Genomic DNA, 14,974 nt, shown 5'->3' with positions numbered 1-14,974 from the left:
TATATGAAAACTGATTTGTAGCATATGATAATGGTCATAACATATCTGTAAAGGGATTTTGACATAGATATGAAAGTGCCTGAATGATCTTAATTGCTCAATTAAATGCCTCCTGACCACTGGAGAGCATATACAGTCAGATTGTGACGTTCAAGAGAACGTAATACAATCGGTTGTAAGAACTTATACCCATATGTATTCATATGAAAGCTAATTATGTATTCTATATTACGTCTAAGTTAAGATGATGAAGAGATTCAATGAGTTATAGATTCATATATGTTAGTGTTGTTGGCACACTATTACTTTCATTATGATGTGATTAACTATGCGTTTATGGATTGTCATTAGACTTGAATTGTTTTTTTGACATGGGTTTAGTTCTGCACTTAGTGAACCAACACAAATCATATCCACACCAACGCCGCCAGTAGCTCCAGCATTGGTGTAGCAGTCAACACTGGCAACATAAAAGATGCGTACGGTTCCGTCTCAGACTAAAATTAGTCATTCATTGGTCCATTCCCCTATTCCTTTGTGAAAGACACATTGAATGTGACAAATTAAAATCTGTCTTGTTTCGTAGGTCAACTTCAATGAGACCTATATGATAGTTCACTCGATAAAATATGATGAACTTAGTACAGTTGGAAAGGTTTATGTGTCTACTTTACAGGGACACCAATCATTTGGTTATATCTGTCGTATTAAGTGAGTTATGACAGTTTTAGCTAAGTAGGACAGTTCTGTACCGGAATTTACAAGTCAGTCAACTTCTACAGAGCACTGTGAACTGCTCCGGTTGAAATAACGAAGAACATTTTACGGTTCACTCATACCTATTATAACGAAGAAGTTATGGTCATCTAAGTGCGTAATGATCATTCTTTGCGGGAATCTGATTTTTATTGCAAACTCTTGTTTTGAGTTGTTATGCAATCTTGTTTTCTAAGATCTAAGTTTGGCTAAGTATAGCATGTGTGATCTAAGGATGTGTGGCTAGATTATGATTAATCATTAGCCAAAAACTACTTTTGAGAAGCATGTAATGAATGTTGTATACATTGTTCTTTGTACTCCATGATTATGACACTAATCAAGGGAGAATTGTTTCGTAGACTTCAGGGGAAGTCTAGCTCACATAATGTTATCAAATGTAGACGGTGTGTTGTGTTCTTTTTCTCCTTTGATCAAGTTTTTATTTTGCTTGACAATTTTTTTACCGAGACAACGTTATGTGCACCATGCGACATAAGAGTAAGTATTCCGGGAGCATTATTATTCTACATTTGTGCGTGTCTTAGCCTATTTAGGTTTCTTTATTGGAATATATTATATTTTAATGTAATAGATATAAATATCTGATTTTTCGGGATATTTTCGTATGTAATGTCTATATATATGCCCAATTATCAATCAATAAAGAGTTACGTTATGTTGTTTTACGTTGTTATTATTCTCATTTCGTTCTTGCTCGATCAATATAGACATATTGCACCATCTGATCTGTCAGCAGTCAGCGTGCTAGCAACAACTATCTGATATCGAAGAAATTAAATGGAAATCACCGAGTAAACACCCCAAACCCTAATGTGGGTTGTTTTCATAGATCATCCACGGATTCAAAAGGGTGAATCTGGCGAAAAGAGATTGTATATATGGTTAGGCAATGCACATAATCCCAACCAGAATATCTACTTCCCTTTACCCCAAGTGTTCATGGCTAGCAACAATGTACCATTTATATAAAAACTATGCAATTTAACAAATACAATGCGCAGATAGATGGGGAAGTGGGACTATGATGTCTCACCCGTTGGAGTTATTTATGGACCCTCTTCCCCTCTATATATTCACAAAACCACAAAACCCTACATATGTCTACACATAGCTTAAGCCCCATTGAGAATGAGCCTTAATAGGATTTCGATCATCATAACTCGTTAAGCCTACCTGTACTGTACTTCTTAGTTATGGTTTCGGGGCTTACACCTTTATTTTTCTTCATCGATGATCACTTCTTTTTTGCTCGATCGCTTGCTCGATCGCCCCACTCTAGTGGTTTTAGGGTTGCAGGACTTCGGGTTATTTTTAGGTTGGGGCTAGCTCAATCTCTCACTAGTTGCTTCTTTTAGCTTCACATGCACCGGTTCTTGAAGCTTGTTATCGATTTACATCAACCTATTTGAAGCTAAAGTATTGATGACAGAAATATTGCCATGACTTTTGTTTCGGGGTTGTATTGGAACAAGTGACGTGACCACGACTGTGTATTTGTACAAGAGCATCATGTATATGTTATTATGTGTGATGCTTTTTGCTGGACTTTAACGTACTTTAGTCTGTAGGCTTATCCTATTCCCAGCAGCCCAATAAACACTGTAGCTCTTTCTTCTTCAGCATATCGTAGGTGTGGCTATATACATGCATGTATGTATGGACCAGCAGTGTGATTAGTTTAAGTTGAATTTACAAACCCTAGTTTCTGGGTTTTATGATCGAGGGAGGGGATTAACAGAGAAGTACTAAAGTATATATGGATCTCGAAATGAATTGATTAATGAAGAAAATAAGGAAGGAAAAGTCTAAGTATAATCATGCAGTTGGTGAATATATATGCTATGATGGTTGTGTTTGGGATAGGACCACGCGTTCTCTGGAAAACTTGAATGGAATGGACCACTGCAAGAGAGAGATAGCTAGAGAGCAGCATCAGATCAAAGCAGGAAATTGCACACTCTACCCGATCGTTCGATTATCATCGATATATATCCAGTTGGCGGCTGTCATGTCTTTTATGTATCTTCATATATCGTCGCCTTCTCCATCTCTCCCGTGTTGAAAATGAAGCAATGGTTTGTTCATTTGTTTTTGTCTAAAAATATTTCAAATAGATATGCTTATGAAGCAAGAACAAACAGCAAAATTCTAATTATCAGTAGTGAAAATTAGGATTCAGTTGTTATGAACAAACTAGCTAGCGGGAACGTTTTTTTTTTTTTTGAAAGCTAGGTTAGCTTGGATGGATCCTGGATGAAGATGCTGAAGCACTGAAGTTTGAACCTGATTTGAATCCCCCGATTGTACTGATATGCACCTAAATGAATCCAATCTGATCCCTCTGAGGACAATTGTTTGTTCTTCTTTGGACTTGATTTTAGCCCAACACAAACAAAACCAAATAATAAAGATTATCCATAACTAGGCACGAGCTATAAGTATTTTAGCACGTACTGAGCTTGATATAACGTGTTTATTGACGATCGTGGACGTTGGGTTGAATGAGGAATCAAGCACCTCCCCTTTATGCAATGCCAGGTTATATTCTACTAGTAATGTCGTTGATTCTCGAATCATAGGCAAACCAGTTATCGACAAGACGGCAAATTTGACTAGTTTGAGTTATTAATATTTTCTCGAAAAAAAAAACAGAGAAAAGGAGGCCAGCGTCTGTTCGAGTTAGACGTCTTGGGCTTTGTGGCTTCAACAAACGACCAACGGGGTCAGGATTATTGGGCCTTGAAGTAGAGCCAAGTTACAGTGTAAGCCCAAATCGAAAGAGGTGCCCTTCCACAATAATTTGAAGAGCAGCAGCAGTAGGGTTTTAGAGAGAGAGAGAGAGAGAGAGAGAGAGAGAGAGAGAGGCAGAGCAGAGAGACACAGCAATGGATTTTTCATCGCCGTCAAGCGGATCTTCTTCTTCAAGCCAATTCAATCCTGAAACGTTCAAGAGCCAGCTTCAGAACCAACTCGCTCAGGCTTATGCCGAAGAGTTCCTTGAGGTATTCCTTCATCATCTTCATCGCTTTACTTTGTTTATGCTCTTTTTAATCTGTTCGTTTAGTTCAATACCAACTCTGCGATATCATTTAATTGAAACCAAACCTGGGTTCCATTGTTTGTCCGCAATACCTAGTATTTGTCCACGCTGGTTTTTTTTTTCTGTGTATGTCGGACGCTCAGTTGAACTTCCAAAGTTTTAGTATTGGGGCATGAAGGTGTAGAAATTTTATTTGATCGTTAGTGCTAGTGTCAGCTCTACTTGGATTGATTAACTATTACCTAGTTCTGTTTTGAAAATAGTTTTGATCTTTTTGGGTCTACAAGGTTAAGAACAATAGCGTATGAGGAATCAATTACGTCTCTCTTTGTCTTGAATTTATATGTCTGTTGTTTGATCTATTCAATATATGTCAATCTAAATTACAGTGATATAAACTGTAGCTATTGTAGTGTTCGAATACCGAATCACTGGAATAGTAGTCCAGAACTGTCATGGTATGTGAGATCCTGAGTCCCTGTTTTATAGGTCCGTGCTTTTGGCCTGGCTCATTATACAAAGATCAACTGACTATCCCCATAAACTGCTAAGGAACTTAAAATAATGGATTGACAAAATTTTGAGTCCCTCTTGGCTGTGCTTATACATTACTTACTCCTGTGGCATCTTTTGTTAGAATAGTGGCTGCCGAACTACTTAATCCTGAAATTGCTGTGCTTTTCTATAGTTGTTTTTGCTTTTAATTTTGTAAGTACAAGGAGGCTTGTGAGAGTTGACAAATTGGATCCAGAAAGCGCACATGGGAAGGATTGTTGTGAACTTTTGTTTTTGCAAAACCACTTATTGCTGGATATGGGTGTATTATGTGTCATTTAGCTAGTCTCACAGATCGAGATTATCAGGGGTTCTGATGCTCTCTCAATCCTAACTCTGCACATATTCCCGGTGGCTTCTAGAGAAACCCTAATGCATGTCCATCCTCCTCATTCTTCCTTCTTATAAGATGGCCAATCATTCTAATAGAATTTTCTCCTCACAACTTTCATGGTTGCGCAGCAAAACAATCCTTTTTATAATTTACACTGGCTTGGATGTTTGAGATGAGTTGCAACTTCGATTTCCTTAATGAGATTAGCTAGTTATCTGCCAGGGGAGATGTGTCTTAAAGGGGTATCACTAAGGTCCAATGAAGGCTTAGAATTGGCTAGGTGTTATGTTTACCCAAAAAATCAATCACTAGTTACCATGCCTAGGTTATGTCTTTCTTTTGCTAGCCTTGATGATGAGCTACAGATTTCCACTGTAGGTATGCGTATGTACTTTCACGTTTTGGATGACATGTATACATAGTATTTTGAAGTTGCTTTACATACGTCACTGTGGAGAATATTTGAAGCTTAATCTCATATGTGTATGCCTCTGCTTAGAAATTCTCTGTGATTTTTTTACATCTGTTTTTCATTTGACACAGACCCTGAGAACGAAGTGCTTTGACAAGTGCATAACAAAACCAGGATCAAGCCTAAGCGGGGGTGAGAGCAGCTGCGTCTCTAGATGTATGGATCGTTATGTTGAGGCCACTGGTATCATCAGTAAAGCTCTCTTTAGTGCAACCCAGCACTAAAGTTCATGAAATTGCTTTTGTGAAGAAATTCAAGTTGCAAAAGATAACAGACTACAAATGCAAGTTGAGATTGTGCTGTTTTGTACTCTATATTAAAGATCAACGTCGTTCTTAGGACTCGGTGCTGCATTCACATTATTGTGCTAATTTTATGTACTTGACTTTTGAGCTATGCATACATTTTCCTCAGCGATTCTCCTATTAACTCACTATTTGGATACTGCTTTGTTTCATCTTGCTATAATATTGTCATGTTTTGAGACATCATATAGTTTTGTCATGTACGATGATGAAACTCATGTCGATTCATAGGTTGTGTGTAATCTCAAAGTATAATTTCGCTTTATGTGTGGGAAACGCGTCGAGGCCGAGTCATGTAGAGAGCTCGCACAAATGGACGAATTGGCTATTTCTCCATTTTTCTTCTTCTGATTATATCATCCTCTAGTTATTCAACGTGTTCGGTGGCCTAATTTTAAGAAAGACTGCCGCATATTTTATTCTCTAATTCTTCGGGGGCGAGATGACGGGAGCAGGGTGATGTCATTAAGAAACAGACTGGTTCGTAAGGAATGACGTTGCCGTAGCGATGTCACTATGACTACCCATGCAGATCCGATTTTGGTTTTCATAAACTAAACGACAAGTCGACAATGCACATCAATCTTGCCGGCCTCACCCCCGGAAGAACTACTAATATCTTCCCAATTTGGCACGTCTATCAATTAAGATAAGTAATGTACTTATGATCGGATCGGATTACCACGTTCGTTTTGATCACATGTACTAACTACTAACCATGTTCGTCATAGTTTAGTTAAGTAGATCAGCTAAACGGGTTTAGAGTTTTACCAAAGTTTAAACAACGTACTCGAGGACTTGTATCTGAGATATATATATATACTCAGGAATTTGGTTTGTATGTGATTTCAGTTCTGAAGTATTCTTTTTGGTCTAATCAATGGTGCATGGGGCTCTGCATTTGAATTTGCTCGTTTCTTCCAGGTCTTTTAAACCTTAAAATTGTGATATCTGAGTAGCATTTGTTACTCGATTATCATGGTTAAATTTTCTGCCTTGCAGTACTGACACCTTATATTTTTAAAGGACAAATGATTAAAGAATCAAATACACGATTGAGGCTAGCTATTATTAATTAAGTGCTTAATTTAGAATAAAAACTAACACACGGTATCAGCTGCCTCCAGGCTCCGGTCGCATTATCTAACTGTAGATGTGCGGGGGATGATCAGAGACCGATCAATGCCATCATCGCACCGGTGTCGACATACAAAGATGGTGTTCTGTGTTCATTGTCAAACTTTAAATACTGTAATTTTTTCTGAAGCATTTTATCGACATTTTTTTTATCACTCTAAATTAAACATGAAATGTTTCTTGTTGATGCTTTTTCTCTATCGAGCACTTTGATATTGCTAAAGATTCCAACTAAGTGAACAAATTAATCTTGTCAGTGAGTGACCTTCAACTTTACAAACACCACTGATCGGTGAACATAACCAGATTAACATCGCGATCGATGTGAGATTTCTCCAACCTACTAAAAACAAAAGTATTTGATCGACTTTTTAAATCAATGAAAGATACATGTATAGAGTCGATTCACTTGTTTATTCCCTCTCCTCCAATGGTTTCTAGTCTTCAATCTAATCATTTTGCTTTATACATAGGTCTTCTCTCTTAATTTTTTAGCACTGAGTTTGCTACGTTGAATCCTTGATGACGTTCTATATATTATGTCATTCTCTAGTGTCATTCTTTGGTAGTTCATGTAAACCAATTATATATAGTGGGGACTATCTTGAACTGTCCAAATCTGTCACTAGTTGCCGTCCTCGATCACACCAGCATTGCATTATCAAATTTCCCACCGCAATTTTGCAGTTTTGGTTGGATCGACAATGAATATCCTTGAATGAAATTGCACCTTGTATTTCAGCTGGATCGGTACTCCCATGTCGACCAAAGTTCACATGGAAAATCGGCAATGACAGTACCTAATCCCGATTTGATGAGTCATATTCACATGACAATAATTTCCCCCTATTTGATTAGTCCCATCGATTTACATGAACTTAAGCCGTCTTAATTGTTTGATACGCCAATCAAGTAATTGAAATGTAAAACTATTATCAGTTACAAGTGATTTAGCAGTTGAATGTTCTGATGATCATTATCAGAGCGACCAGACACTAAGTAATAATTCACCCTTACAAGTTTATGAGCTAAAAAAGTCTTAGAAATTCTGCGACAGAAAAGAAAAACATTTACCAAACGGACTGTTATCTCGGAGGCTGCTATCTTTCAAGTTCCAACGAGAGGATTATAGACGATTGAAACAAATAGCCGCTTAGCTACCACCTGAAAAGAGATGACGATGCAATTTGCATGTTAGTCTCTCTTTAAAATCCGACACGTTTGTTGGAGAAGCCTCCATTTGTTTGATCAATTCCGACGGCGTATTCGTAGTTTCATACGCAACTTGAACTCTGTTATTTAATTCACTCACAGACATTATAAATAGGGATGCCAAGCAATTCTCATTTCTCAAACCAGCCAACTGCCAACTCAGTCGACTGCCATTTTAGCTTTCAGGGTTTCTCTTCCAGTTTTGGTCTTACATCTTTGCAATGGCCACAGCGAAGCTACTCTTAACAGACCTCATCTCCGGCGTCGACCGTGTGCCTTCAAACTACATTCGGCCCGTCTCCGACCGTCCAAATTATGCCGACGTCCTGGCGTCATCAGAGGGCTCCATCCCTCTCATTGATCTTCAGGGTCTCAATGGACCCAACCACTCCGATATTATCAAACAGATTGCCCAAGCTTGCCAAAATGATGGCTTCTTTCAGGTACGTACGTGTTTGTAGTTAATATTTTTGTTCATCAGTGAAGCTTACGACTGTACCGTATTAACCGATCCATTTTCTAACGAATTCAGGTCAAAAATCATGGGGTGCCGGAGGAGATGATCAATGGCATGTTAAGGACAGCAAGAGAGTTTTTCAGGTTGCCGGAGAGTGAAAGGATGAAGATGTACTCCGATGACCCTTCAAAGACTACAAGGCTTTCCACTAGTTTCAATGTCAAGACAGAAAAAACCGCCAACTGGAGAGACTTTCTCAGACTCCACTGCTACCCTCTCGAAGATTACGTCCATGAATGGCCCTCCAATCCCCCCTCATTCAGGTACACTACAAAGCTCTCAGTCTAAGGGGTGTATTCAATTCAGATTTTAATATATTTTGACGGACTCTTAATAATCCATGCAATAAGCTTGATTCTACTAATCCCATAGATTGTTTTAATTCTGTGTGGAGTTAATCAGATTTTAATGAATTGATTTATTAGCATTTCATTGGAAATTATAAGTCCAGACTGTTATAATAGCCATAAATAAAAGAAGTTATTAACCAAAACACAAATAATAGATGATAATCCTTGATTTGGTGGGAAAGAAACTGTTGACACAGATGCTGACAAACATTTGAGGTTGAGGGAGAGAGATGGTGATGGGGCTGATGGCAACTACTGAGCCAATACATTCGATCATCGCATCTCCCTCAAACTATATCAAGATTACATCATTATATAGTGAATTATATTATGAATAATGAGATGATAGCAGCTAACAAGCTAATCACCTAATTTTCTGAACAAGCAAAACTATAGGTTAATATCATAGAAAGGATGCCTCTATATAGCTTCATCACAAGGTAGTAGTCTGAAATTGAGTTGCCAATTCCCGCGATATTGCAGCCTTAAAGTGCCATATCTTCCAATTTACTCTTCTTGCGTCTTATCATTTGTAAACACTTGCATTGGTGAATCTGCTGACCGTTCACAATTAAAGTAATAATTTGGTTAGCATGCAAGCCTAACTATAAAAGAGCTTTTGAGTCTAGGTAACTAACAAACACACTTGTAGTTCTATCAAATGGCTATACCACAGATACATGCATATAAGTGTATTTTAGTGTATTCCTAAAAGAAACTTCATAATCCAAGACACACTCAAATACAGAAGAGAATGCACTTGTAATCCAATGAGCAAATCTTCGTGATCGGCAAGTAAAGCAAGGAAGTATAAGTCACCAGAATAGATTGCCCCATATAAATTCATCCCTAGAGACTGTATTTTAAGAACCTATAACAGTATAACACCTAGTCTTCAAGATTTCACTTGTGACGTGTCACATATTTGTTTGTACCAGAACTAATTGAATACTTGCACTGATTGTGTCATAGGGAGGAAGTGAGTGAATATTGCACCAGTGTTAGAGGGCTAGTGCTAAAACTGCTTGAGGCCATATCAGAGAGCTTGGGACTGCAAAAGGACTACATTGTGAAGGCTTTAGGCAAGCAAGCCCAACATATGGCAATGAATTACTACCCGCCATGTCCAGAACCAGAGCTTACTTACGGTTTGCCGGGACATACCGACGGTAACCTAATCACCATACTTCTCCAGGACGATGTGCCTGGATTGCAAGTCCTTCGAAATGGCAAGTGGGTTGCTGTAAACCCTATTCCCAACACTTTCATTGTCAATATTGGTGATCAAATGCAGGTACCATCATCACCTTGCCACTATCTCGGATACCGTCACACTTGGTCTACTGTGCACATAACATATCAAGCTGTCACTAATCTAGAAGTTTTTCTAATTATTTCTGCGCGCATATTCTTTCTGTGCGTAGGTAATTAGCAACGACAGGTACAAGAGTGTGCTGCACAGAGCTGCTGTGAACTGCAATAAAGAGAGAATATCAATTCCAACCTTCTACTGTCCATCACCTGATGCACTGATCAGTCCGGCCAAGGAGCTCGTCAGTCATGATCAACCAGCAATGTACAGAAACTTCACATATGCAGAGTTCTATGGGAAATTTTGGGACAGAGGACTAGCCAAAGAGTGTTGCTTAGACTTGTTTAAACAAAATTGATCACTTGTCAGTCTATATACAGCAGCGCATCCTACTTTTTTGAGGCTATTCAATTTTCTAAATTTAGCCTTTCAAAATCACTAGAAGTGGTTGTGCAGCTAAATTTCAAATGAAAAATAAAAGAGGAAAGCAGGGGTTGTCTAATCTATATTCGGCAAACAATGACTCATCCTAGTTGATTCCCATGTAATTTTCACTGACAAATAAACTGCATGACACAAAAGCTAACTTCGAATAGCTAACAGTCACTCCAATACTAAGAAAATTATTACCAACTGAAACCATCTAAAATTAAAATGGAAAGTCACTACTCACTCCCAATATGCTAAGCAGCTAGTAAGCGCATATCACTGAAGCTAAATCTTATATGTTCCTGAGGAAAACCGAAAGATTTTGGCAATACAGGCAGGGTTTCACACCATTCGAGTGGCATGTTCTGCATTTAACTTTTCAATGCTGGAGCTTTTTTCTTTTTTCTTTTTTTAAACTGTGGAGCTTTTCAAGAGCGTGTAATATCCAATATCCAGTTGTATCTGTTTGTGTCTTAGTACTCCTTTTTTAATTTGGAATTTCATAAGTTTGTATCTGATAATGTATAAGAATGAAACTGAACAATAAAACACAGATAATATCTACTGTAGCAGATGGAAATGCAGACACATAGACATGCGTTTCATCTGAGCACGAATAGGAGACAAGGCATATAGAGATCAAATTCTGTAATGTAGAAAGCATGAGATAGAAGATGGATATTATAAAAAAAAAAACTTCAGTCTAAAAGAAACTCAACCAACCTAGTTACAATGATGACACGAAGTCACAAATCACCTGATTCCAGAGCTACTGACGCTCTATCTGAATGGTAACATGAGTGATATTATATTCCCTCTTGATATAGTCTATCACCTTCTCTAGTACTATGTCAGTATCTGCATCCGATTTAGCAATAACATGGCAAGCCAGTAGCACCTTCCCAACAGTAATGGCCCAAATATGAAGTTCATGAACTGCCACAACTTCATCCATCTCACAGAGACCTTTCTCAAGTTTTGTGGCATCAATTTCTCTAGGAGTGCTCTCCATAAGAACCTCCAATATGTTGCGCATCATATTGATTGTTGTCCACAGCACAATTACTGAGAATACAAGGGTGCATATCAAGTCGATAATCTTCCACTCTGGCTTGTACCATATGACTGCTCCACCTATCATAACTCCAATACTCTGAATGAGGTCTCCGAGTACATGAAGATAAGCCCCCTGCACATTGATATTTCGTTGCTTCTTCTTTCTTGTATTTTCAGTGAGCAGTGGACGTGTGTGATCTGCTCCCTCAGAATGATGGTGCTCGTCATCATGTCCATGGTCGCAATGATCCTCATTGTGATGATGATGCTCCCTGTGTCCATGATCGTGGTCACTATGGCCGTGGCCGTGACCATGATCATGGCCGTGCCCGTGACCATGGCCATGATCATGACCCAACAAGAACGCCATAAGAATATTAACCACCAAACCAAATGCAGAAACAATAAACATCAGAAAGCCCTGAACTTCCCCGGTCTCATAGATGAGTCTGGCAATGGCTTCGTAAACAAGGATCCCGGTAAGAAGCCATATCATCTGGATGGAAACAAGTGTACCAAGTATCTCAATTCTGAAGAAGCCATAAGTCTGGCGTGGAGTTGCTTCCCATCCTGATGCCCACAAGGAGAACAATGAAATTGCAAACGCTGCAACATCTGACAATAGATGAGCGGCATCAGTCATAATAGCAAGACTATTGGCTTTAATACCCCCAACAACTTCCACAGTCATGAATATGATACAGAGCACAACTGCTACAAAAAGCTTCCGCATTGATGCGGAACGTTCCTTAGCATCTTTCGAACTGTTATTAGGATCTGCAAATCCACAAGGTGCTTCCGCACAAACCTTGCTACCACGCAAGCTTGACTCGATATCTTTCACATCTCCATGCACTTCAATTATATGCCCGTGTCCAGAATGTTGTGCTTCCATCTGAATAAGCAATAAGAATGATAATTGCAAAACTATTAAATCAGATACAGCCACAAAAATCACCTAGTACTTTAAAATGCAGAACACCGGGAACTGAGTTGATAATTTAATACCGGATAGCAACATACGACACCAGAATGAAACCAATAACCAAATCAGCATTGGTTATGATATGATAATCAATGAAAACAAATGCATAATTGTAAAAGTGTTATGTCCCCATCGTACAACAGACCAACATAGTAATCCAAAGACAGGTACAGACCGATTCAATCCTAGTACTTTTCTCCAACACCCGACAAAGCAACAGAAGCTGGAAGGCGATCAACGTAGGTCATCCAAATCCAGAACATGAATAACCAACATCATCCTTAATATACATCATACAACAGACCACAACACCATTATTCATATCCGATTAGCACAACCAATACTAGAAGAAAAACAGGATATTAAGCGAAAAACACTGAAGCTTACATTGAATCTGGACTACTAAAGACAGAGAACGCAAAGTGATAATCACACAAGGTCTCTAATGCTTCTAAACTATCAAAAGGAACTACCGGAGCAGACGTACTTAAAGCACTAGAACACCGGAATCAGAGAGCAAACGCTCGCATGAAAACAAAAACACAACAAAGAAATTTGACCTTATCCTGAATGGAAGTAATGTATGAATATTGACGAAACAAAATCACGAGGTCCATCAAGCAATCCAAGTGAGAAAGGTAAACAAAATCAGAAAAGGTAAACCAAAACAGAGCAAAAGCTCCAGACAACCAACCAATACCACCCAAATCACATAAAAGCAACGAACTTTGCATCCCTATCCTCTTTTCAGGATCTGGGTAATAATAAAAAAAAGGATTGAATCAGTAAATTCCAACACACAGAATTGCAAAACCAGACCAAGACAGATTCATACTTGAATCCAGAAAAGGAGAGCTTACAATTATAGAGAGAAACCAAAAGGAGAACAATGAAACTATACAGGAGAGATGCACATACCTCAGAATCAGGAATGTAAAGTGAGGATCTTCAAGGGTTGTATATTAATGGAGCTGAGAAAGAGAGTGACGGTGGGAGGTGGTCCTGAGATTCCCTGAGAGAACAACGGTGGTGGGTTTTGGCCCTGAATGATATTTTTTTATAAAGAATAAATACAATGAATGCTGACAATTCTATTTGAAAATTTGGTCTAAATTGTAAAGCTGTTTTAGGGTTTTTGTAATTTAGTTTTTGTGAAGAAGCGTTGTCTCCCTGTCCATGATGAACTTGGATTTTTTGTTTTCTAGTCATTCAATATCCATTAAGGGTTTCCATCTGGGCCGCCATTTTATATATTTTTTAAATCTTAATCCCAATTAAGCTTATAATTACTCTAATTTTTTTTTTAATCCGAAGAAGTAGTATATGGTTTTCTCTGGTTGTTTAGTTACAGCTTGGAAGTTGGTGTGGCCTTTCGTATTTAATGGCTTGTTCAGTTATTCATTGATCTCAGAAACAGTCAAATTAACCTGAATAAATCACTTATCACTGTACGAATATGAGTCGTATATCATTGGCAGTTGGCAAACATGCATATTTCTAGGAGAGGAGCAACCTTTGTCCTCTTTTGGTAATAATGGAAACTTGGCCAGGAAAAATTAACGGTTACTTTGTATGATTTATAATCCTTTTTCGTATGATTCTGATAAGATAAGACCCGAAGGTCTGAGATAAAATGAGAGAAATAGAGAGAATACAAGGTTCATACCATATCCCCAAATGTTCACACAAGGACCGGCACGTGCCGTGCTCTCCTGAACCTTAACAGTTTTTTTATTTGTTGAGGTGAAGGAGGTCAGAACCGTAACAGCTTAATTAATTAACTAACTATAATTAGGCCAATTCTCATAACAGATTAATGTATGTTGCGAGTACAAAATCTGGAGGTCTTGTTCAAACAGTTTGTATTTAACCTCTAGTCCGTTTAACATGCATAAAAATCGGGATTAAAGTCAAAGGGTCCGCGGTGTGTTAGCTTAGAACTCTCTGAAATGTAAGTTAGATTATGAGACGAGACTTAAGTTTGTAGGTTAAGAATTTAGAAATACGTTACATTTTTTAAAAGGTTTCTTGTTGTTTTTATAGGCGCATTGGGAGAAATGCTTCTTCATTTTCCCGATGTAGGAAAGTGAGCTTTTACTGCTTTAGTGAGCTACTTTGGGCAACACTGGCGCCTGAGCTAGAGGTGGTGTGACATGCCATGTCGGCTCAGTGCCTTGCATTTCCGAGTTAACTCCGGCCAGTCTGGCGGCCGGTATGAGGGGGAATCCTATCGGGAATTACCCCGTCAAGGGGGAGGTGTGGGGGAGGTGTTAACAATGTGTTTTAAAGAATTGAATGGTATGTGTACTTGTTGATACAATAACCTCGGTTTCGTTCGCAAAAATAAAAGTAGTTTTCTTGTATTTCTTATAAACATTTCTCACTTGAGTGTTTCATTTGAAGGTAAAGGACGATGATGGGTGAGTGGTCAATAACTTTACCCAATTGAAACGTTAGAAAAATGTCTTTTCTTGTTATCCCGGTCACGAA

General features: G+C 38.4%; 3 protein-coding genes across 3 annotated transcripts; 2 read left to right on the top strand and 1 right to left on the bottom strand.

Moving 5' to 3' along the window:
• The first annotated feature begins 3,615 nt into the window (after window positions 1-3,615).
• LOC126793568 (mitochondrial import inner membrane translocase subunit Tim13) lies at window positions 3,616-5,625 on the top strand. Its single transcript, XM_050520127.1, has 2 exons — window positions 3,616-3,782; window positions 5,253-5,625. The coding sequence occupies exons 1-2, from the start codon at window positions 3,666-3,668 to the stop codon at window positions 5,403-5,405; spliced, it is 270 nt and encodes an 89-aa protein (XP_050376084.1). The 5' UTR covers window positions 3,616-3,665; the 3' UTR covers window positions 5,406-5,625.
• Window positions 5,626-7,994: 2,369 nt separating this feature from the next.
• LOC126793566 (protein DMR6-LIKE OXYGENASE 2-like) lies at window positions 7,995-10,391 on the top strand. Its single transcript, XM_050520126.1, has 4 exons — window positions 7,995-8,278; window positions 8,368-8,615; window positions 9,675-9,996; window positions 10,127-10,391. The coding sequence occupies exons 1-4, from the start codon at window positions 8,057-8,059 to the stop codon at window positions 10,370-10,372; spliced, it is 1,038 nt and encodes a 345-aa protein (XP_050376083.1). The 5' UTR covers window positions 7,995-8,056; the 3' UTR covers window positions 10,373-10,391.
• Window positions 10,392-11,076: 685 nt separating this feature from the next.
• Window positions 11,077-13,550, bottom strand: LOC126793785 (metal tolerance protein 1-like). The gene is made up of 2 exons (XM_050520408.1): window positions 13,403-13,550; window positions 11,077-12,394 (listed from the first exon to the last, which is right to left on the bottom strand). The coding sequence occupies exon 2, from the start codon at window positions 12,392-12,394 to the stop codon at window positions 11,213-11,215; it is 1,182 nt and encodes a 393-aa protein (XP_050376365.1). The 5' UTR covers window positions 13,403-13,550; the 3' UTR covers window positions 11,077-11,212.
• Window positions 13,551-14,974: the final 1,424 nt, after the last annotated feature.

This window comes from Argentina anserina, chromosome 5, assembly GCF_933775445.1.
Source record: "Argentina anserina chromosome 5, drPotAnse1.1, whole genome shotgun sequence".
NCBI classification, from domain to species: domain Eukaryota; kingdom Viridiplantae; phylum Streptophyta; class Magnoliopsida; order Rosales; family Rosaceae; genus Argentina; species Argentina anserina.
This window is presented reverse-complemented; position numbering and strand designations above follow the sequence as displayed.